Below are 24,655 nucleotides of genomic sequence, written 5' to 3' on the forward strand. Positions count from 1 at the left end.
TGACTGTGTAACCCTGGCTAGCCTGAGTAGATAGACCAGGTTGGCCTGGTATTCAAAGAGATCCACCTGCCTCGATGCTCAGATTAAAGGGATGTGCCACCATGATAGACTTATTTTTTCACAGGCTGGAATCTACATGGAGACTGAGTTCAGAGGCATATATATATATTATATATATATATATTCTTGAGACAGGGTTTCTCTGTGTAGCCCTGGCTGTCCTGGAACTCACTCTGTAGACCAGGCTGGCCTTGAACTCAGAGATCTGCCTGCCTCTGCCTCCCGAGTGCTGGGATTAAAGGCATGCACCACCACCTCCTGGCCTTTTTGTTTGTTTGTTTATGAGACAGAGTTTCTCTTGTGTACCTTTGGAGCCTGTCCTGGACCTCACTCTGCAGCCCAGGCTGGCCTCGAACTCATAGAGATCCTTCTGCCTCTGCCTGGGATTAAAGGCATGCGCCACCTCTGCCCCACTCTCTTGGACTTGTTTATCTCTTTTCCTGCCATATGGCTGCCATGTGGCCAGCTCCCATGTCAGTCAGTAGCTTGCATGGTATGGCTATTTCCTCCTCCATTCTCCTGCTTGAGGCAGCTGCTGAGATTTACAGCTTGCCTGCCCTGGCAGTTACTTTTTTTACTCTTTTTAAAATTTTCCTTGATCTTCTATTTAAGTCCATTCTTAAATTCTTTTTATTAATGAGACTACAAACTCAATTTCCATGATATCATGTGGCGATCACATAGGGACTCCCTAAAATTCTGGTAACAGCATGAATAAAGTGAGTTTTCTGCTCCCTGTCCTCGGCTTCCTCTTCTTTACTCCACAGACTATGGAGCTCCATTCTGCCAATGAATTACTTTCCTGCAGATTGGTAACAGTGAAGGGGAGGCAGAAGGGCACAGGAGAAGAGAGGAAGACTCCCAAGGAGAGGAATCAATATAAAAATCAATATAACAAATAATAACAAAACTTTGCGTTGACAGGCCTGCTTAGATTCTAAGTGTTTATCAACCTTCCTAATGCTGAGACCCTTTAATCCAGTTCCTCATGTTGTGGTGACCCCCAACCATAAAGTTATTTCGTTGCTACTTCATAACTGTAATTTTGCTACTGTTATGAATTGCAATGTAAATATCTGTGTTTTCCGATGGTCTTAGGCGACCCCTGGGAAAGGGTTATGACCCACAGCTTCAGAACTGCTGGAGAGGAAAGCTTTTGCTGCCAAGACTAAGGACATGAGTTCAATCCCCAGGATCCACGTGGTGGAAGGAAAGAACTGATCCCCACAAACTGATCCCCACTGACCTTCACATGCTTGATGTGACATGTGTGTGTACCTACACACATATACCTGTACACACACAGATGTGTAAATAGAATTAAAAAAAAAACCCAAAAACCTTCAAGTTGGGTTGGTGAGATGACTCAGGGGCAAAGGCACCCTGTGGCTAAGATTGACAGGTCCGTTCTCACTGGCAAGCCAGTCCAGCCAAAAGAGCTTCAAGTTCAGCTGGAGACTGTGTCATCAGAGTGACGATAGAAGATACCCCAACATCCTCCTCTGTGTGTGCGCAGAGGTGGGGGTACCTGTACCCCATTCACACACCAAAGAGAACGTTGAAAGAATTTGTATTTCCTTTTATGTGTTTGGGTGTTTTAACTGCATTTATGTGTGCACACCGCATGTGCACCTCTCCAGAAGAGGGCACCAAATCCCCTGGAGCGGGAGATACAGAGATGGTGAGCTGCCATGTGGGTGCTGGGACTTGATGAGCTCCAGCCTCTGGATGAGCAGCCAGTGCTCTTAATGACTGAGCCATCTCTCTAGGCCCCATATATAAAATTTAAATAGCAAAAGAGCAGGCTGTAAAGGTACATGACTGTAACCCCAGCACGCTGGAGACAAGAGGGGTGAGACAGGAAGATCGTGTCTCAAAAACAAGAAGATAAACCTAGAGTAAGGCAATAAAAAACAAAGTCACTAAGTGGGCAGATAACATAATGTTAGACAAAATAAATCTTAAGAATTATATAGCCGGGCGGTGGTGGCGCACACCTTTAAACCCAGCACTAGGGAGGCAGAGCCAAGTGGATCTCTGTGAGTTCGAGGCCAGCCTGGTCTACAAAGTGAGTTCCAGGACAGGCACCAAAGCTACACAGAAAAACCCTGTCTCGAAACAAACAAACAAACAAAAAAAGTATTATATAGAAAAAGTTATACAGGCCTGAGGATGAACTCAGTGGGTGGACTCATGCCCAGACTTGGGTTCCACAATCCTGCACTAAAAAAAAAAATAAAATAAAAATACAAGAGTAGGATCCAGGCTCGTTTGGTCTATAGAACACGTTCCAGGACAGCCAGGGCTATACAAAGAAACACTGTCTCAAAAAAAAAAAAAAAAAAAAAAGAGTAGGCTCCAGGTGTGGTGGTCCATGCCTGTCACCCCAGTACTTGAAAAGGTAAGGCAGGAATATTGTAAGTTTCAGCCTGGGCTACTTAGTGACTTGGAAGCCACCCTTAGGCTGTCAGTCATATAGCTCAAAATAAGCAAGGAAAACATGGTAAAAGCTGGGATTAGTGGCATGCAACGTCACACCTAGTTTGGTTTTTGTTTTGTTTTTCCAGACTTGATTCTCTGTCTAACAGTCCCGGCTGGCCTGGAACTCACAGGGATCCTCCTGCCTCTGCCTCCAGAGCTCTGGGATTAAAGGCCTATGGTAATATGCCGGGAGGGAAGGGGCGGGCTGTGTGTAAGTGCAGGTGTCCTTCAAGGCCAGAAGAGGGCGCTGGGTCACCTGGAGATCCTTGTGAATTGCCTGTAGTTGTGCTGAGATTTCTTTTCTCTCCAAGAACAACACAAACTTTGTTTTAAATTTGTTTTTCCTTTTTAAGACAGGGTCTCACTATGTAGTCCTGGCTGGTCTACAACTTAATAAATAGACTAAGTTGACCTCAAATTCATAAAGATCCAATAGTACACATTCTTAACTGATGAGTCATTTCCAACAGAGTTTTATATAGTGCCAGGGATTGAACGCAGAACTATGTTTTAAGCGTGTGTGTGTGTGTGTGTGTGTGTGTGTGTGTGTGTGTGTGTGTGTGTTTCTTGCATACATGTCATGGTGCATGTGTGGAGGTCCCCATTTTTGGAAATTGATTCTCTATTTCCACTATGTAGGTTCTGAGCCTCAAACTGCCTGCCTCTAAGCTGCCTTGCCATAGGCCAATACAGCTTTATTTATTAACCAATCAGAGCAACATATATTCACAGCATACAAAAATATATCCCACAGCATTTTCTTTTTAAAATTGAGATAGAATCTTATTCTATAGCCCAGGCTAGCCTTGAACATTGGGTCAAACCTCTAACCATGGCCTCCTACATGCTGGGATTAAAAGCGTGGGCACTATCGACTTATCTTAAAATTGTTTTATTTTTTATTTTTTGTTTTTTGAGAAAGGGTTTCTCTGTGTAACAGCCCTGGCTGTCCTGGAACTTCCTTTGTAGACCAGGCTGACCTTGAACTCAGAGATTCGCCTGCCTCTGCCTCCTGAGTGCTGAGATTAAAGGTGTGCATCACCACCACCTGGCTATTTTATTTTTATTTATTTATTTTTGAGACAGGGTTTCTCTGTGTAGCCCCCAACTCTCCTGGAACTCAATCTGTAGATCAGGCTGGCCTCAAACTCAGAGATCCACCTACCTCTGTCTCCCAAGTGCTGAGATTAAAGGCGTGCGCCACCATAGCTGGCTTTTGGTTTATGTTTATGTGTATGGGTGTTTTTACTTGTAAACATGTCTGTATACTACATTCATGTAGTGCCTGCAGAAATAAGGAGGGGCTATCGCATCCCCTAGAGCTGGAGTTGTGAGCCTCCGTATGGGTGTTGGGAGTAAAATCCTAGTCCTTTGGAGTAGCCTGTGTTCTTCATCACTGAGCCACCTCTTCATCTTAAATTCTTTATTGTAGCATCTGGTTAAGATCCCAACTGTACCCAAGTAAAGAGGGGACTGCCGCTTCACTTCCAAGTCTCCACTGTTGGTGACAAACCCAGGTTCTTTTTCTCCAGGAATTTTGTTTTGTTTTTTGAGACAGGGTTTCTTTTCTCTATGTATCCATGTGTGGTAGTATTTTATTTAAGGTGTGTTACTTTTGTTTATGTTACTTTTAACTCTGTGAAGCTGTGATACTTACCTGTCTAAAGCACCTGATAGTATAATAAAGAGCTGAATGGGCCAATAGCAATGCAGGAGAAAAGAAACGTGGGGCTGGCAGGCAGAGAGAATAAATAAGAGAAATCTGGGAGAAAAAGCAGAAAGAACAAGAGAACAAGGAGAGGAGGGCTATAGGGGCCAGCCACTCAGCCAGCCACAGAGTAAGAGTGAAAGAAAAACATACAGAAGAGAAAGGTATAGACAAAAGGTATAAGAAGCAAAAGATAATTTAAGAAAAGCTGGCTAGAAATAAGCCAAGCTAAAAACCAGGCATTTATAGTTAAGAATAAGCCTCCATGTGTGATTTATTTGGGAGCTGGGTGACAGGTCCCCCAAAAGAGCAAAAACAACCAACAACAGCCCTGGATGTCCTCCTGGAACTTGCTCTGTAGACAAGGCTGACCTCAAACTCATCTGTCTCTGCCTTCTGAGTATTGGGATTAAAGGCATGCACCACCACTGCCCTACACTCTAGGAATTCTTTGACTAATTGGACACAACTGTCCAGTTACGAATTAGGTGTGGTCATTGGTCCCTTTAACAAGCACATGTTAAATAGTATCTATTATTCTTCTCCATTAAAATTAGATTCCTTGAAGTGTCTTAAGCAGATTTGATAACCCCTCTACCATTGAGGAACCCAGACTTTGTTGTTGTTGAGGTGGGGGGGATCTTACTGTATCACCCAGGCTGGCCTGGACCTGAGCCTCCTCTTCAGTCTCCCTAAATGCTGGGATTACAGGTGAACCAGCAAGTCTGGTTCTAATGTAAGTACTTCATTAAGGAATGATGGAATGATGTTCTAGTATACAGACTTCTACATATTTCAGACAGCACTTGTTACAATGGATTACTAAGGAACATAAAGCTTGGCTTAATACTACATTTTAAAGTATATGGAGTGAAACTAGACACATTTACATAAAATTTGTAACATTTATTTAGGCAAAAAATCCCAATCTGTACATACATTAATACTTTAGTGATATTCCATTTGAATATATAGCATGATTTATGTGCAGAATACTCTTGTTCACCAGGCCATAACTAGAATACCTTCATTCAGCCCATACAGTCCAGAATTGTGTCCAAAATATACACATTCAACTTCTTGATGGGTGTCTTGTTCCTTGAAGAGTTAAACCCATCAGAGCTCAAAAAAAAGATAGCTTTTCATATGTACAAGTCTAGAATTTGACAGAGGAATCCTGTAAAATCAGAGATTTTCATTTTGTTATTTATTTACTTATTTTGGACTTTTCAAACAAGGTCTTTCTATATAGCCCAAGATGGCCTGAACCTCACTTAGTAGCTCGAGCTGGCCTCCAATTCAAGACCTTTCTGCTTTGCCTTCTGAGTGTAGACATAAAAAGTTGATTAATTTTGTTATACCTACCATTCAATGTGGGGTATGAGTGTGCATAACGCACACATGGGGATCGGAGGACAACTTGTGGAAGTCAGTTCTCTCCTTCCACCATGGGGATTCTCACCAGACGGAACTGAGTTCAGGCTTGGCAGCAAGCCTTTACCTACTAAGCCATCTCACTCGCCTATAAGTCAGTGACTTAAAAAAATGTTTCTGCAGATTATCTGAGAAATCTTGACATAACATTCAACTTTTAGAGGAAAAAAATGCCCTCAAAGATTTCCTTTTATGAAAGTATCTCAACTTTCATTACGTAAGGAACTTCTTGCTTCAAAGTTGATTTTAAAAAGATTAAGAGTCCAGTGTAATGGCACATGCCTTTAATCTCAGCACTTAGGAGGCACAGGCAGGCGGATCTCTGTGAGTTCCAGGCCAGCCTGGTCTATAGAGGAAGTTTCAGGAGAGAAACCCTATCTCAAAAAATAAACATACTACCACTCCCCCACTCAAAAAAAAATCCTTAAAAGAACTCAAAGTTTTCCATAAAGTAACTCAAAGTGAAGTATTTACCATTAATGAAATAGATTTATGATTTGCCACAAAATAATTTTGAAAAAAAAAATTTCAAAAACCCTGTTTTTCAAGACAGGGTTTCTCTGTGCAGTCCTGGCTGTCCTGGAACTCACTCTGCAGACCAGGCTAGCTTTGAACTCAGAGATCTGCCTCCAAGTTCTGGGATTAAAATCACGTACTACCACACAATTTTGTGAGGTGGGATCTTATGTTGCCCAGGTTCATCTTAACCTCATGACTATTTAAGTCCTCAAATAATCCTCCTGCCTCAGCCTCCCTGGTATCTGAGAATATAGGAGTGCAGCCCAAGATGGTATGGAACTCAAGCTTTTCCTGGCTCAGCACTTCCTTGTTAAAGTAGCAGCATGTTACCACACTGCTTGGCATAGTCCTGCTCATCACTGACTGTCAGCTAGGCTGTGCTGCTCTAAAGGGCCATCCCTTCAGTACAGTAGTAAGAAAATGAATTGAGTTTTGGATATTGTTTTTTTAAGTAGAGCAGTTGGAAAGACAGAAAATGTTCTTTCTTAGGCTACTAGTCATCCTAGTGTCTTGGGTTAAGATTCAGAAACAAATGCATGTACCACAAAGTGTGCCACATCATGTAAAGTCCATTGAAATTTTAAGTAACACAAGCCATGACACACCTAAAACCCGACTGCAACATTCTCTATCACACTCGTGTTCCAATCACCGGTGGGTTTTGTATGATGACTAAAATGAACACTTTTGAGTTAACACTGAAAGCTAAAAACATGTCAACACACAGCAAATGACAACTGACCATGCAACATCCATGAGCTAGTCACATGAAACAGCCACAAGGGATTTAAGAAGGAAAGCAAGTTTGCAAACCTTTCTGGAAGCTGTCTTAGAGCAGTGCTGAAGCCCAAACATACAAACTCTCCACAAAATAATATGCAGATAAAACCAGAAGAGTCCTTATCAGCTGACCGTAGGGCACTGCCGTAACCAATGCCTGCCTTCAGCTTGTGATTAACACAGTTTAGATCATATCAAGTCCCACAAAAACCAACTAATATAAATGTGCCATTGGAGAAGAGACAGGCTGCAGGTTACCACATACAAAATCGTTCACTGGGTCACCTCCCTCCTTTCAACTGAGCACTGTTTGTTACACACTGTTCTGGGCTTTGGGGAGGAGGAAGCCTGGCTTGGTGCACCCCTATATTCCCAGCACTCAGAGGGCTGAAGCCAGCCTGGAATACATATCAAGTTTATCTAAAAAAGGCAAAAATTGTGGCTGGAGAGATGGCTCAGTGGTTAAGAGCACAGGCTGCTCTTGGGAGGGTCCAGGCTCAGTTCCCACACAGCAGCTCACAACTATCTGTAACTCCAGTTCCAGAGAGCTAATGCTATCACATAGACATACATACAGGAAAAACACCAATGCACATAAAATAGACAAACCATTTTTTTTAAAGGCAAAAATAGCTGAGGATGGTGGCCCATGCCTGCAATCCCAGCCCCTAGCATGAGGATGCAGAGTTCAAAGTCATCCTCAGACACATAGTGCGTCTGAGACCAGCTTGGGCTACATAAGATCCTGTCTCAAATAACAAAATGGAGCAAAACCAAAAACTGAGCCAATTTACTGTTCATTAATTCACCCCAACTTGGCACATTCAATGTTTTCAGTAACATGTACCAAGGGGGGGAGCGAAGCATGGTTGAAGGGCAAAGATAGACCAATGTTATCTTTATTTTTTATTTTTGTGTGCATTGGTGTTTTGCCATGGGTGTCGGGGGTCCCCTGAAACTGGAGTTACAGACAGTTGTGAGCTGCCATGTAGGTGCTGGGAATTGAACCTAGGTCCTCTGGAAGAGCAGGCAGTGCTCTTAATCTCCCCCACCCCAAGCCATCTCTCCAGCCCTGACCAATGTTATCTTAACACAACAGCCACACTGAAGTAACTAAGCAGCTAGGCAAGCGGTGTGCTTGGGGCACACAGGCAGGATGGTTGAGCTCTAAGCTAGCTCTGGTTATGAGACAAAACAAAGCAAAAAAACCCAAAAAATTGATTAGGAAGACCAGGCCAGCATAAAAGGACTCACTTGTAAAAGAAACTTCATTAACTGGATTTATATGATTGATGTAATTTTTGTTTTGTTTTTGACACAAGATCTCATTATATAGCCCTGGCTCTCCTGGAACTAACTATGTAGACTAACCTTGAACTCAGAGATCCACCCGCCTATGCTTCTGCCTCCCAAGTGCTGGATTAAAGGCATGCACCATCAAGCATGCCTGGTTGCTGGTTTTAAACATGGACCTTTGATTCTTTAGAAACAAAAAATACAGATGCAAACTCCCAAGGCAGTCTTCATCCTCACCTGGGTGAACCCTCCTGCCCAGGCTAAGAATCAGCAACAATTATGGTCAATTCCGGAACTTGTGTGTCCGATAGGACTTTTTGTAAACCCTCAGTTAAGATCAGTAGTCACTGTGTCCATCCCCTATTACTTCTTGATGTATAGTTTTATTGATAATAAAAAAACATTTAATGTCCTTATCTCTTTTTCTGATAGAAGGAATTGAACTCAGAGCCACTCACTCTGGTACTGAGCTAAGTTACACTCTCAACCCAGAAGGAGAAAAAAAATTTCAGAGTATATAAGATCATAGCAAAACTTACTCGATGCACAAACACCAGATGCTGTGATTTGCTATACTTTGCTTTATTAGATTACAATCTTACAAAGTCTAATTCCACTTCCTTTCTGGGAGGGGTGCTGGGGCTGGCCCCGGGGCCTTGTGCATGCATTTCCTTCAGCAGATCCAAGTGTTGCTTTGCTGGCCCAATGGCTTGTATCTGAGTACACTGAGTTCACCAAGGTCATCCAGCTTAGTCTAAACTGTACTTGAAAGCACATCCCTAAGCCAATGACTTTGGAGGTATCAAGCACTTACATTATAGTCTCCAATTACAAAGGGGAAGTCTGTAGAAACTGGCTGGACATACCACACATGTAATTACTATATTTTAGCTATATTCAGGACTTTCTTGAAAATTCTGTCTTAATGATGGCTTTCAGATCCATCCCAGAGCCAGACACAGTAGCACATGCCTGGAACCTTATCACTTACTCTGAACTGTCAACTGAGTAGGATCAAAGTAGACTACAGCCTTAGGTCTACACTTAGTGAGACTATCTCAAAACAAAAAACAAATATACCACCCCCCAACACACAAAAATCAAAACCACAGAGGCACTAACATCTTGATACATTTGTGATGTGATCATTTTTTATTTAAGTTTTGCAATGTAGCCCTGACTGGCCTGCAAATATAAATTGAAATCTTTTTGAATCTTCATGTATCAGATTATTCTGAAAAATTCTTTCGTTTTTGACCGTTTCTTGTTCTGCTTCTTGAGACAGGGTTCTGAATTTGCTATGTAGTTGGTGATGTTGAGACTACAGGTGTGTACCACAACACCTGGCTTTATTTTTCTAACGATTTGCAAAAGTAGAAAGTTTAAGTAGCAGCTTATAGGAACACGCACTTTTGTCCTGACGCTGGACACCAAAGTTCTCCAACAGGCTTCCCCAAAGTAGACTAGGGAGACCTGGCTGGTCAACACCACCAACTTGCAAAGCTACTGCAGACTATTCTATTGTCAGAATTTTAATTTTAGACATTAAAATTGAGGGTGAAATGTCAACAAAATGCAAAAACTCCTTTGAAAGAATTTTCTTTCTTCTGAAATATGCATAATTATGAAAAATGCATCTTTTTGTGGGGAGGCTGTTGAGACCAGCATCACTAGGTAGTCCAGGCTAGCCTCAAACTTTCAACAATCCTGTCTCTCCAGTGGCAGATCATGTTTGAGCAACCATCGCAGGTGAAAAATTTATTTTATGGCTCTAGAAATCCCTTGAATCAATGAAGAAAGAATTCAACCATTGTTTTATATGGCTTTTTGATAATTCTATGTATCTATTTTCTTTCAGTTTGATTCTGTATTCATTCCTACGAAGGAAGCCCAAAACATTCAAGTCTAAAGTCTGTCTGTGACAGTAGTATGAAACATGAGTCAGACATGTTAAAAGCATACTAATAAATCAATCAGCTTGTTGGTTTCCTAGAGACAGAGACTCTCACGTAGCCCAGGCTGGCTTAGAATTCAGTCTTCTCCCCTCATTTTCTACACACTAGGATTACAGGTATATGCCCCATGCCCAGCTTAAACAAGCTCCTTTCTAAACTGAAATATTTCTGACTTACTTAAAAATATCATTTTAAAACTCTATTGAAAACATTTTAGATGTGTATGAATAAAATGTGGTCAGATGAGATTTCAGATTAAACCTATTCACAAAACGGATTTTGTTACTGTACCTGTTTGAAATTGGTCTTGCTATCTAGCCCATGCAGGGCTTGAATGCCACCTGCTCCTTAATGTTTTGGATTAAGGGCAAGTGCTACCAAGCCTCCTTAAAATAAAAACTTTGTTCTGTTTTGTGAGAAAGGAGTTCCCTGTGTGGTCCAGGCTGGTTTACAGCTCTGTAGTCTAAGCTCTCCTCCAACGTGTAACCCCTCTGTCTCATACTATTCCCAGCTTAAAATAGAAATGGAAATAGAAATTAAGTTTGTTGGTAACATGATACCTCCCAGGGTCATAGGACAATAACTGATTCTTCATTGTATCAATTTCTTAAAGGAAAGGCAACTGTCTAAAAAAAGTCCATCAAAAACATTTCCTTTACCTGGTCAGCTACATATTTAATCATTTAGCAGCAGCCTATTCTTCTCTTGCATGTTTGGAAGCGGGATGTGGACATCTTTTTCTAACATGAACACATAATGAAGATATACTAAATGTCACTCTAACACAGGTTGGCCTCAGACTCATGGCACCCCTCCTGCCTCCGTCTCCTGAGTGACAGGAGTACAGGAATGAGCCATTTATGCTGACAGATATTTGTATTTTATCATAAGAAAAAATTAACATTTTTGTGTGTGGTGCTGGGTATTGATTCCATACATGGTAAGAACACACTCTACCACTGAGCCACAGCCCAGCTCAAGGTTAAATTTTTATAGCAAACTTTCTGTTGTCCCTTTGTATTTTAACTAAGCAAACTAACTCTGAGTGGTCTCTAGTGGGGAAGAAGGGGTAAAAACAGACAGTGTTAACCAACAACACTGAAAAAACCTCACTCTTACAACACGAGTGTCTCGGAGAGGCTTTGACACCGGACACTGTGGTAACTGGGGAGTATTTCTAGAGTAACCTGCAGAAACAGTCCATGCTTCCAGCATTCAGCATGGAGAACAGCTCCTGCTCCCGGCCTTGGTAGAGGGGGACAAGGAGAACCTGTCCCATTCTCAGAGCTATACCATAAAAGCAATGTCTAACTCCTGTTCAACTCTGTTCTTCGTCCATGGCTTTTCTTTTGTATTTCTTTGACTGCTATCCAGGCTCCAAACAGCCAAGAGCTTCCAGAGACACAATGGATTTCCACTCACACAAAGAAGCCATCTTGTGAGAGATACACAGAGAATGAGGGCATTTTTACAGAAGCAGTATAAAACTTACAACCGAGGCAGAGCCAATGTCACATCAGCAGCCCTGCTCACACTGCAGATGACCTGGCTGCAAATGACCTGGAAGGGACTCTAGACAAGTCTGGCATAAGGGTTCGTGCAATTTATCATAGAACTGTAGCATCTCAAGCACAGGTTAAGTTCAAACACTGAAAGATTTCCTAAAAGACAATAATGAAGGAAGACCTTTCTTGCCTCATAAGTTAAAAATCACAAGACAAATCAGACTGTTCACATGGGCAGTACTGTACATTACCAATCCCAAATGGATCACAGGACTCTTCACACACACACACACACACACACACACACACACACACACACCACACACACACCCCAACACCAGAGAGCATATTATTCCAAATGAACCAACCACAAAAATGATTCCTGTTGTTCATTATCCAACTATCTATGGCTATCAATTTAGTCGGGCCTGGGGCTGCTTTTTACAAGGAGGGGGTCTCCCATGGCGCACAATGTGTTTTTCTAAACTGTCCAGAATGGCTACAGCAATCTGCTGGACGTAGGGGTCTGTCTGTTCATGTTCTTTGATGTTGTACAAATGCTGTAGTCCTCCTTCTTCAATCAGCATGCTGCAGTATCTTGAAGCTGAAAGAAAAATACAAGAACATTTCTCTTAAGGCATTTATGTATCTTGAAGTTATCCCACAAACAAAACAAGTTCTTTAGAGCTTACAACAAAACAAATGCACCAAAGGCCAGACATGGTGGTATATGGAGCAAATCTACATAGTAAAGATCCTGCCTAAAAAAACAAAAACAAAAAAACCCCTCACAAATCAGGTGTCCTCCTCTATCAATCTCCACTTTATTCCCTTGAATTCAGGAAATCTTAAAGAAATTATTCTTATTTTACGTGTCTGGGTGCTTTGTCTGCATGTATGTCTGTGACCCCCCCCCCTTGCATACCAGGGCACAGAGAAGACCAGGAAAAAGTATTAAATCCCCTGGAACTGGAGTTATAGATGTTCAAGTCACCTTGTGGGTGCTGGGAATCTTAAATTCAGATACTCTATGGAAGAGCAGCTGGTGCTCTTAACTGCTGAGCCATCTCTCTCTCTTTTTTTTTTTTTTGGTTTTTCCTGAGACAGGGTTTCTCTTGTGTAGCTTTGCGCCTTTCCTGGAACTCACTTGGTAGCCCAGGCTGGCCTCGAACTCACAAAGATCCGCCTGCCTCTGCCTCCCGAGTGCTGGGATTAAAGTCGTGCGCCACCACCGCCCGGCATGCTGAGCCATTTCTTTAGCCCAGCTCTTTGTTTCTTTTTGGTTTTTCCAGACAGGGTTTCTCTGTGTAGCTTTGGAGCCTGTCCTGGAACTCGCTCTGTAGACCAGACTGGGCTTGAACTCAAAGAGATCTATCTGCCTCTGCCTCCTAAGTGATAGGATTAAAGGCGTGTACTACTACCCTCTGCTTCCTAGCTATTTTTTTAAGTGTGCCTATTTTTCTTTCTCTTTCTCTCCCTCTTTCTTTCTGATTTGCTTTTCTTGTAAGACAGGGTCTTATTATGCAGGCTAGACTGGCTTTAAACTTTTTTTGACCCTATTTCAACTTCCTGAGTGTTGGAACAAAGTTGTGCCACCAAACACACCTACCAAGCTCTCTGGAAGAATTCACTGACTTCATAATCTCAATCTCTTCCTCTCTATTTTAACAGTGTCTTGGGGCTGGGAAGATGGCTCAGTAAGTACAAGGGTTTGCTGTCCAAGCATGAGAGCCTGAGTTCTAATCCTAGAACCACATAAAAAGCCAGGCATAGCCATGTGTGCCTGTAACTCCAGCTTCTGGGATGGATATAGGCAGGTCCCACAAAATCCCTAGCCAGCCAACCTACCCAAAACAGCCAACTCCTGGTTCAATGAGAGTAAGGCAGAAGGCAAAAGAGGAAGACACCCATGTCCTCCTCTGGCCTTTGAATGTGTATGCATGGGTGCGTATACCCACAAAAGCATGTGCACCCCGCCCCCACACAAGTTAATATACTTAAAAATCAGTGCAGCCAGTGGTCACGGCACAACCCTTTAATCCCAGCACTTGGGAGGCAGAGACAGGTAGATCTCTGTCAGTTTAAGGTCAGCCTGGTCTACACAGTGAGACCTATGTCAAACAAATAAACAAAACAAAAAAGCAGTGCAATATTACGCTAAAAATGACTAAAAAGGACTTTCTAGGCCGGGCAGTGGTGGCGCACACCTTTAATCCTAGCACTTGGAATGCAGAGCCAGACAGATGGATCTCTGTGAGTTCGAGGCCAGCCTAGTCTACAGAGGGAGATCCAGGACAGGCACCAAAACACAGAACTTTGTCTTGAAAAAAACAAAACAAAACAAAAAAAACCTTTTGAGCTGTGTGTGGTGGCACACATCTTTAGTTTCAGCACTAAGGCAGAGGCAGGCAGATCTACATGAGTTTGAGGCCAGCCTGGTGTACAGAGCAAGTTCCAGGACAGTCAGGGCTACACAGAGAACCCTGCCTGTCTTGAAAAACAAACCAAACAAAACAAATGGCTTTGTGGAGGCTCGGGAGACGGCTCAGCAGTTCAGAGCACCACTGCCTGTAATTCCAGCTCCAGGCAACCTGATAGCATATAGGTGGTGTACAGACACACATGCAGACAAAACGGCCATACCCATAACATAAAATTTAAATAAAAAAGGGTGGGCTTAATGGAACTGGGTATGGCAGTGGCTTTTTGAATTCCAGCATTTGGGAAGCAAGTGAATCTCTATGAGCTGGAGGCTAGCCTGGTCTAAATAATAAATTCTAGGCCAAACAAGCCAGGGTTACAGAGTGAGACCCTGTCTCAAACAAACAAGCTTAGGGTTGAAGAGATGGCTCAGTTGTAATGAATGGGTACTTGTTATTCTTATAGAGGACCTGGGCTCAGTTCCCAGCACCCACATCCCTAACTGCAGTTCTAGAGGATAGGATGCCCTCTTCTGGACTCAGCAGGCACCAAGGCAAGTACATCTCCAAGTTGGGGGCCAGTCTGGTCTACAGATTTCCAGGACTGATGGGAAACACAGAGAAACCTTGTCTTGAAAAAGAAAAAAAAGAAGCCAGGCTGTGGTGGCGCACGCCTTTAATCCCAGCACTTGGGAGGCAGAGGCAAGCAGATCCGTGTGAGTTTGAAGCCAGCCTGGTCTACAGAGTGAGATCCAGGACAGGTACCAAAGCTACAGAGAAAAACCCTGTCTTGAAAAAAACCAAAATAAATAAATAAAATAAAGAAACAAAACAAAACAACAACAACAAAACTCTTAAAAACAAAACAAAAACCCGATGGCTTTCTGGGCTGAAGATATATGTTAGAGAAGAGTCTTGTTTAGCATGTTCTAGGCATGGTGGTATATATCCATCTCACCACTCAGAAAGTTGAGACAAGAGAACTCCTGAGAGTTTATGGCTAGCCTGGGCTACATAGTGAGTTCTATGCTAGCTTGCCAGGACTATACAGGAAAAACTCAACAACCCTTAACCCCCTCCCCCAATGACTTTCTATTGAACACAGTTCTAATTTTGGTACATACGATTCTTGCTGCAAACGTGTTGCATGGCCCAAACTGCCCACAGCTGGACTCCTGGTGTGGTAAAACAGCCAAGTAGTGGGAAAAATGGATTAAAGGATCTAAAGGTTCAAAATAAAAGAATCAAAGTCACATTTTATACAAAGTATCATTTTCTAAGCAGTGATTCTTACATTTTAAAAAAACACATGCCATTTCTAGACTGATATAAAGGAGCAATGCACATCTTTTCTTTGTCATGGCTATTTCAGAAAGGATTGCATTGAGACACCATGGTAGAGAAAAGTTATTTAACATACTGTATTAAGGGTGTGTGTGTATCTTTCAAAAGCTTTTGGTTTGTTTTGTTTTCTCCTTTTGGTCTTCCCCTTTAGATATGTGAAAAAATACACTTTACACTTTAAAATTAGTCAGAAGACAGGTGTGGTGGCCGCACCTTTAATTCAGCGGCAGAGGTAGTTGGATCTCTGTGAGTTTGAGGCCAGTCTGGTTTACAGACTGAGTTCCAGGACAGCCAGGGTAATAGAAAAAAAGGTGGGGGAGGAGGCAGAAAAGGTAAAGGCTACCACATAGTAACAGAGCCATTCACCAAGGAGACGAAACAAACGCACACACATATGCACCACAGGCAGCTGGGACTGCTAGCTTCGGAAAACAACACAGCCTGAGCTACGCAGGACCCTGTGAGAGATCTTAAAAGAATAACCTAATGGTGTGCCTCAAGGTCTTAGAAAAACAAGCAAACCCCAAAGCAGCATATGACAAGAGACAATAAATAGGATGAAAGTTATGAACATGGAGATCAAAAACAATGCACACAATCAATCAAATAAGGAGTTGCTTCTTAGAAAAAATGAAATTGGCCTTTCACTTAGTCACACTAACCAAAAGAAAGAGAATCCCAGCACTTGGGAGGCAGAGGCAGGCGGATCTCTGTGAGTTCGAGGCCAGCCTGGGCTACCAAGTGAGTTCCAGGAAAGGCGCAAAGCTACATAGAGAAACCCTGTCTCGAAAAACCAAAAAGAAAAAAAAAAGAAAAGAAAAAGAAAGAGAAGACCGAAATTAATACAATTAGAGATTTTAAACATGTTACAACAGATTACAATTAAGTCCAGAGGATTATTAGAAAATAATTTCAAAACTAATATTCCAGAAAATGGATTAAAATTCTAAATGACCTACTAAAATTAAGCCAAGAAGTCATACACAACCTAAAACAAATCCATAACAAGCAAAACAACAACAACAAAAATAAAAAAAACTGAAAGCTGTCTCGAGGGTGGAGGGAAGCCAGGAATGGCGATAACCTTTAATCCCAAACTCAGGAAGCAGACAGATCTTAGTGAGCTATAGTTCTGGGCCAGTCAGGGCTATGTAGTCAGGCCTGTCTCAAAAAATAAAAAATAAAATAAAAACAAAAACCAACCAACTGCCAAAACAAACAAAAAGCCAAAAGTGAATTAAATTCTTACAAAGCAAATTCAAAAACACGCTTAGATTATGTATCATGACCAAGCTGATTTCATTCCAGGGATTCAGGATAGCTCAACATATGCACATCAGTAATTGTTATACAGCATATAAACAGACTCAAGGACAGAAATAATGATCATCTCAATCACCAAAGGCCTTTTACAAAGTTCAATTTTCATGATACAAGTCTGAGGAAATTACCTGATACAACAGGCCCAATTAGGCTCACACTATACACCAAATGGCAAAATAAATAAATAAATAAATAAATAAATAATTTCCTTTAAAACCAGACTGAGACGAGGGTGTCCACTTTCTCCACTGTTACTTAATTTAGGATTCATGTTTTAGCTAGAGAAATAAGACAAAAGAATGCAATAAAGGAAAAGGAGGGTGTCAAATTATTACTATTTACAGATAATTCTTAGTTCTGTCAAGTATTTCCAGCAAAGGAACAGCATACAAAACCAACATCTCCAAATCAGTAGCCTTTCTATATAGCAATAGCAAATTTGCTGAAAAACAATTCAAGGAAGAAAATTCCATGCAGAATAGCTTCATAAAAAATAAAATGTCCAGAAATAACCCTAGCCAGGGAACTGAAAACTTCTAGAATGAAGACCTGAAGACACCAGGAAGGAAACTGAAGAAGACACAGAAAGATGCAAAGACCTCTAAGCTCATGGGTTGGTGTAATTAATGGTGTGAAAATGGTCATGTGACTGAAAGCAACCTACAGATTCCATGCAACCTCCATGAAAATCCAAGACATTCTTCATAGAACTAGAAAAACTACCTTAAAGTTATGAAAACACACAAGCAGGCCAGTGTAATCTAAGAAATGAAGCTTGTCTGAAAATCAGAAGACAGAGCTAGCCACAGAGTTAAACATAGAGGTCAGGCAGTGGTGGCACACAGCTTTAATTCTAGCACTCAGGAGGCAGAGATCCGTCTGATCTCTATGAGTTCAAGGCCACACTGGGCTACATGAGATTCATTCAATCTAGGAGAGAAACAGAGCCAGGCAGTGGTGGCACACACCTTTAACCCCAGTACTTGGGAAGCACACTCGCCACTGATCCCAGCACTAGGAAGGTTGAGATAGGAAGTGAAATGGCTGGGCAGAGAAAGGCATGTAAGACCTGAGGAGACGGGAACTAGAGCCTTTCAGCTGAGGACTCAGAGGCATTCAGTCTGAGGATTTATGGAGACAGGATCTTCTCTTTTCGGCTAAGGAGTTGGCAAAGTGAGAAGTGGCTGTAGCTTGTTCGTCTCTCTGATCTTTCAGCATTTACTACAATATATGGCTCTGGATTTTTATTATATCCATTTAGGGTTCGTGCAACATCTGGTGTCTGACTTTTGGGGCACAAATTCATGAAAAAGCCGCTCGCTTGTGGCTTTGCAGCCACAGGTTGAGGCCAGAGCTACACATGACCAGAGTCTCCACCCCGCCTGGGCCGGAGTCCTCCCCTGCTGGCTAAGTTCTTATTACAGCCTCTCTGCAGCAAACTCCATAGGTTTTGGGGCTCCAAAAGCCACAGGAGTTAGCTGCGTTCACACGGTCCCCGGTGCAGACAGCTGACTCCACAGGAGCAGGTCCAAGGCCAGGCTCGGCTCCAAACACGACTTAGCTGCTCTCCCCGATGCTCTTTGGCTTCTCCCCTCTCCAGGTGGGTCGTGGCTTTCTCTGGGACCCCTCCTTGGACTGCGGCCACACTGTCATTGTCAGCAGATTTGGTGAATCAATTGGGATTTTTGTTTTTGTTTTTTTAAGACAGGGTTTCTCTGTGTAGCTTTGGAGCCTGTCCTGGAACTCGCTCTGTAGACCAGGCTGGCCTCGAACTCACAGAGATCCGCCTGCCTCTGCCTCCAGAGTGCTGGGATTAAAACATGCGCCACCACTGCCCAGCTCAATTGGGATTTCTTAAAGGAGAAATTAGTTAAAAGAGGATTTTTTCCCCCCACATTAAAAAAAAAAGGGAAACACTATTACAAGGGAAGGAGTTTGGACTCGATAAACTAGAAGGTTTAAAAATGGATCAATTAAATGAGAGGATAATTAAAGTTGATGGGATTTATGTAATGTCAATTATAAATATTATTTGTTTGATTTCTATTTTATCATTAAAAAAGTTGGTTAATATGAGTACCAAGATAAAAGTTTTAGAAAAACTTGTTAAAACAGATCATAGAGATACTCAGACCCCAGAGAGAGGAATTTAAAGGAGAACCAATTTCAACATTGCATCATAAGGTTACAGAAAAACAGCCTAAGGCTTTTAAACAGCCAACTCTAATTTATCCAGTAACCTTATAGGAACTACCAATGATAGATATCCCCAAGACTTTGTATGAGCTGACTGGACTACTATGCAAATGTTAGATTTGAGGAGATTCAAAGAAGCTATAGTGTAATATAGTATGCAGTCCCCGTTTGTGAAGCAGATGTTAAACTCATGATCAACTTATAATAGAATTAATTATCCCTAAAGATGGAGAGATTTGGTTATAGCAGTCGTAGAGGCTGGTCGCCAATTACATTGGAGGACCTGGTGGAAAGATGAGGCTAAGACCATTGAACAATGAAGTAGGGCTAGAGGTATTGAAATCTCCCAAGATTTCTTCTTGGGGAGGGCGATTATGCTGATATACAAAGACAGTCTCTACGTGATGACCACACCCTGGCTTTATGCCGAATGGCAGCCTTGAATACTTGGGACAGAATTGAAGAAGTAGGAAAGAAAATTTAGTCATTTACTAAAGGTATACACAGCCCAAAAGAAACCTTCACTAATTTCTTACAAAGACTGACTTCAGCAGTAAATAGAATGATACCAAATTTAGAAGCTAGACAAATAATAACTGAATCTCTAGCTTTGGAAAATGCTAATGCACAATGCAAAAGGGTAATTAGGCCATTAAAGGCAAGATCCTTGGAGGAATGGATCTGAGATGCAATTAATATTGAATCTCATGACCATGATGATGCTTGGATAGGAGAGGTGATTCCCAGAGGTTTGAAGAAAAATAGTTATGTCTGATGTTTCAATTGTGGTAAACAAGGTCATCTAAAAAGGGACTGTAAACAGGGCATTCCTAGAAACAGTATTTTTTCAAGAAATCATCCCAACAGAATACCCCTCCCTTCTGGATTATGCAGAAGGTATGGCAAAGGAAGACAGTGGACTAATGAATGTAGATCAACAAGGGACAGACAAGGTAATCCCTTGCCTTTGCCATCAGGAAACGCCCTGAGGGGCCTCTCTCAGGCCCCCCATATCAAATTCAGTCCTTTCCTGTAATCGTGGAGTAAACTTCTCCCCAGAGCAATTAAAGAACCTAATGCCTAGTGTAAAACACCATACTGCTCTGGATGATAGAAGAGAGAACAAAAAAATCAGGAGGAACTATAAATCAAAATTGATGAAGATTGGATTGGGAACTTCCCCAAAATTTAGGGTTGGGGAAGGGTTTTGTTTTTGTCTTTCAGGAGAATGAAGGCTAAGGAATCTGAAGAGCACTGGACAAATGAGACATCTGAAGAAAAAGGACAAATCATCCAGAAAAAATATTCCGTGAAAAAGATTTTATGCAGTGAACCATGACCATGCCTAACAGCGACCTTTGAAGTCTCCAAAAAGATGATGAGACCCTTTGAAGTCTACAAAAAGATGATGGAACCCCATAACACTGATTTCACATGGACTATGATTAACACCATTAGGCTGACAAACACCACCCAAAGAGCGGCTTTGGACTACAAACTGCTCAGGACAGTTTCAAGATGGCTAGCTGAGATGACCCAGCCTCACAGACTACTCTACCCAGGACCTGAGACAAGCCCTGCACTTTCCCATTATGCAGAGAATGGACAACAAATGATACAGCTACCTCTTCCAGGACTTGATAATTAACCCCAAATTTTCCTTTTCAGGACCCCCTAAAGATGCCTCTGCCCCCAGACAGCAGGAAGTAAACTTAAGAACACAACACCCACAATCCCAAGAGGTGGGGTGGGTGGTTTTTGGTTGATGGATGAGTTATGAACATTTGTCATTGTTTTGATGGTTGGTTACAAGTTGTTATTGGTAATGGTCAGGAAAAAAGCTGAATGAAGGAGATTAGATTCAGGATTCCTGTTTGAAAAGAAAAAAGGAAAAAGAAAAAAAGAGGATATAGATATGATAAGATAAAAGGTAGATTATTGAACCTATTCTGAAAAAAAAAGATATAGAAATGATAGGATAAAAAGGGAGATTATTGAATTTACTCTGAAAAGAAAAAAAGGGGGGGCTGGAGAGATGGCTCAGAGGTTAAGAGCACTGACTGCTCTTCCAGAGGTTCCGAGTTCAATTCCCAGCACCCACATGGTGACTCACAACCATCTATAATTTGATCTGGTGCCCTCTTCTGGCATGTAGGCAGAATACTGTATACATAATACACATAAATCTTTAAAATTAAAAAAAAAAAAAAAAAGATTTGTTTGGGAGGTGGAGAGATGGCTCAGAGGTTAAGAGCACCGACTGCTCTTCCAGGGGTCCTGAGTTCAATTCCCAGCAACCACATGGTGGCTCACAGCCATCTGTAATGAGATCTGGTGCCCTCTTCTGACCTGCAGGGATACATGCAGGCATGACACTGTATACATAATAAATAAACAAACCAGCCGGGCGGTGGTGGCGCATGCCTTTAATCCCAGCACTCGGGAGGCAGAGCCAGGCGGATCTCTGTGAGTTCGAGGCCAGCCTGGGCTACCAAGTGAGTCCCAGGAAAGGCGCAAAGCTACACAGAGAAACCCTGTCTTGAAAAACCAAAAAAAAAAATAAATAAATAAAATAAATAAATAAATAAATAAACAAACCTTTAAAAAAAAAAAGAAAAAAAGGGAACATAGATGTAAGATAAAAAGGTAGATTATTTTTTAAACTACTATTTCAACTCTTTTTTTTTATTTTAATTTTTATTTTTTCTTGTTTTAATGTGCCTTGGTGTTTTGCCTGCATGTGTGTCTGTGTGAGGATGTCAGATCCCCTGGAACTGGAGTTACAGACAGTTGTGAGCTGCCAGGTAGGTGCTGGGAATTGAACCTAGGTCCTCTGGAAGAGCAGCCAGTGCTCTTAACCACTAAGCCATCTCTCTAGCCCCCCAAAAGGGTAGATTATTGAATCTACTTTTAAAAAGCAACTACTAGTTTTAAATATTTTACATTGGATTGAATTTTTGTATACTGTATACAAATTGTGTATATTGATACAAATTTGAGATTAATTCTGTTAGAATATACTGTATATGCATTTCTATTCTTGTTCAAGGTAACAATGTAATGCAATTTTCTAGTCCTTGAAAGTTATTACCAACTATTTAGGATAATAAAGCAATGCAAGTTAGTATTTAGTCATTACAATCAAACTTAGGTATGTTTTCAAGGTCAAACAAAAATATATTTTAGATATACAGATCATCTTCAAACACTTTAGATATCTGCAGAATATGGTATTTGAATGTTTTAATACATAGATTTTGTTTTCTTTTTTTATGACAATGAGACACATTTGCTCCTGGCAGCATCAATCAACTTCAGAGGAGATGATGGACATTGAAGAAATTACATATGGAGTTTACTTTCTTTGTGTCAAGTTACACACTGGGATAAAAAAAAAAATACCCTTGCCTTGACTGGACAGTATGCTGTTCAAAATGGACAAGCAGGACACAAAAGAAAGGACTGCCAAACTTTGCCAAGACAAGGCAGGACAGCCCTTCAGAAAATCCTGCTTCACAGAGGAGCCTGTCAGATATGCTAAGCCTGTAGGCCAAAGATGGATGCCCCAACATTGCAGAGGAACCTAGGGTGACTGTCCAGGCAGCCAGCTGTTTCTATCATTTATCACATTTTTTGGAAGTCATCTGTTTGCACTTCCTGCTTACTTCCAGCTAAATATTATTTCCTATTCGGGTCTCTGAAGGAGCTGAAGGCTAGTTATAGTTTTCCTTGTTAACAAATTCAGAAGAAAAAAAAAACTCACTAAAGAGGTGTAAAGTTCTTAAGTTTGAAAGACATCAAAAGATAGTTTTGGGTTGGTAATACAAGTTAGAATAGAAAATGAATTAGGTACAACACTTTGGACTCATCAAAATAGGATAGATAATGTATTTTCTCTGAATTTGTCAAATGTTTATGGACTGGACATTGTTAATGTAATTCTTGACTATATATATTATATATGGCTACTGTACTTATAGTTTTTCTTATATTAGTTATAACCTTCTTTTATTATTTTACACAAGAAAGGGAAAATGTAGTGATATTTTGTTGTACTGTAATAAACTTTGCCTGAAGATCAGATGCCATTCACTAGAATATAGAGGTCAGGCAGTGGTGGCACACACCTTTAACCTCAGTACTTGGGAAGCACACACACGCCACTGATCCCAGCACTAGGAAGGAAGGTTGAGATAGGAAGTGAAATGGCTGGGTGGAGAAAGGCATATAAGGTGTGAGGAGAAAGGAACTAGAGGTCTTTTTGGCTGAGGACTCAGAGGTATTCAGTCTGAGGATTCATGGAGACAGTATCTTCTCTTTTCAGCTAAGGAGTCAGAAAGGTACAAAGTGGCTGTGGTTTGTTTCCCCTCATCTTTCAGGATTTACCCCAATATCTGGCTCTGGATTTTTATTAGGACTATTTAGGATTTATGCAACACATGGCCTCTGGGGTAAACACTTGCAGTGCAAGTCTGCTGAGGAAGTGAGCTCCAGAACCTCAGACAGAGATGACTGACTTCTAAAGGTTCTCTTCCGACTGTCTAATGCACATCACGGCACAAATAAATAATAATCTACTTTTTAAAAGAAACAGAGAAGACCTAGAATGTCAAAACAGTCTAAGCAGAAAAGAGCAATGCTGGAGATAGCAGGCCTCTAACTATACTACAAAGCCACAACAAAACAGCACAGACCTGGGACAGAGCCAGACATGCAGGCCAGTGAGTAAGAACGGAGGACTCAGGAATAAACCTACAAAACCACAGCTACCACCTTTGACAGTGACAAACTTACACTGGGGAGCTGGAGAGAGAGCTCAGCAGTTAAGAGCACTGGCTACTCTTCCAGAGGACTCTGGCTAGAGTCCCAGCTCCTGCATGTTGGCTCACAACCATCTGGAACTCCAGTTCTAGAGTACTGATTCAATGGCCTCTGAGAGCACTACATGCATGTGGTACACAGACATACAATCAGGCAAAACACGGACTATACATGTAAAATTACAATCTAAAAAACAAGTCAAAATATACCAGCATGTATTAATTAGCCAATAAAAATAAGCTGTAATAAAATTCTGCCTATCTTACTACCTAATTGTCATAGATTGATTTAGACTTCAACAATGCCTTTTGTTCTTGGTTTTTTTTTTTTTTTTTTTTTTGGTTGGCTTCTTGTTTTGTTTTGTTTTTTTTGGGGGGGGTAACTGTAGGATGGGAGTTGAGTGACAGTGATAGGGATCACAAACCCAGGGTTTTATAAATGACAGACTGCACTTTACCAAGCATATAACCCCAGCCCTCTTGGTCATCTTTAAATTTAAACAGCAGAGAAAAAATTCCAGGGATCTGCCTTCAATAAATACGGATAAAGGAAGGAATGTTGAATGAATAGTAGAAAATAAATCAAAATACTTTAAACCCCCTTGAGACAGGTGTTAGCATTCAGACCCACTTCTTGAAATCCTGGCCATTAAGCAGATAAATACCCTGGCCCGCCTAACCTCCTGACGTCATCCTACATTCCCGTTCCCTTTAAGAAAGGCCTCCTCACTCTCCTCTCTCATCTCTCCCCCCCATTATTTCTTTCTTTCCCACTCCCCCTCTCTCTCCACTGAGCACTGTCTTCGTGGCATCT

General features: G+C 41.5%; 1 protein-coding gene across 2 annotated transcripts in view; it reads right to left on the reverse strand.

Moving 5' to 3' along the window:
- Positions 1-8,839: 8,839 nt before the first annotated feature.
- The window catches only part of Zyg11b (zyg-11 family member B, cell cycle regulator), a 57,439-nt gene continuing 41,623 nt past the window's right edge, over positions 8,840-24,655 (reverse strand). For both annotated transcript variants that reach the window (XM_028888586.2, XM_028888580.1), the window contains 2 exons: positions 15,283-15,380; positions 8,840-12,342 (listed from right to left, as the gene is read on the reverse strand). In XM_028888586.2, the coding sequence (XP_028744419.1) occupies positions 12,152-12,342; positions 15,283-15,380 (289 nt within the window). In that variant the 3' untranslated portion in view covers positions 8,840-12,151. The remainder of the gene's footprint in view (positions 12,343-15,282; positions 15,381-24,655) is intronic.

Source organism: Peromyscus leucopus, chromosome 2 (genome assembly GCF_004664715.2).
Source record: "Peromyscus leucopus breed LL Stock chromosome 2, UCI_PerLeu_2.1, whole genome shotgun sequence".
Taxonomy (NCBI): domain Eukaryota; kingdom Metazoa; phylum Chordata; class Mammalia; order Rodentia; family Cricetidae; genus Peromyscus; species Peromyscus leucopus.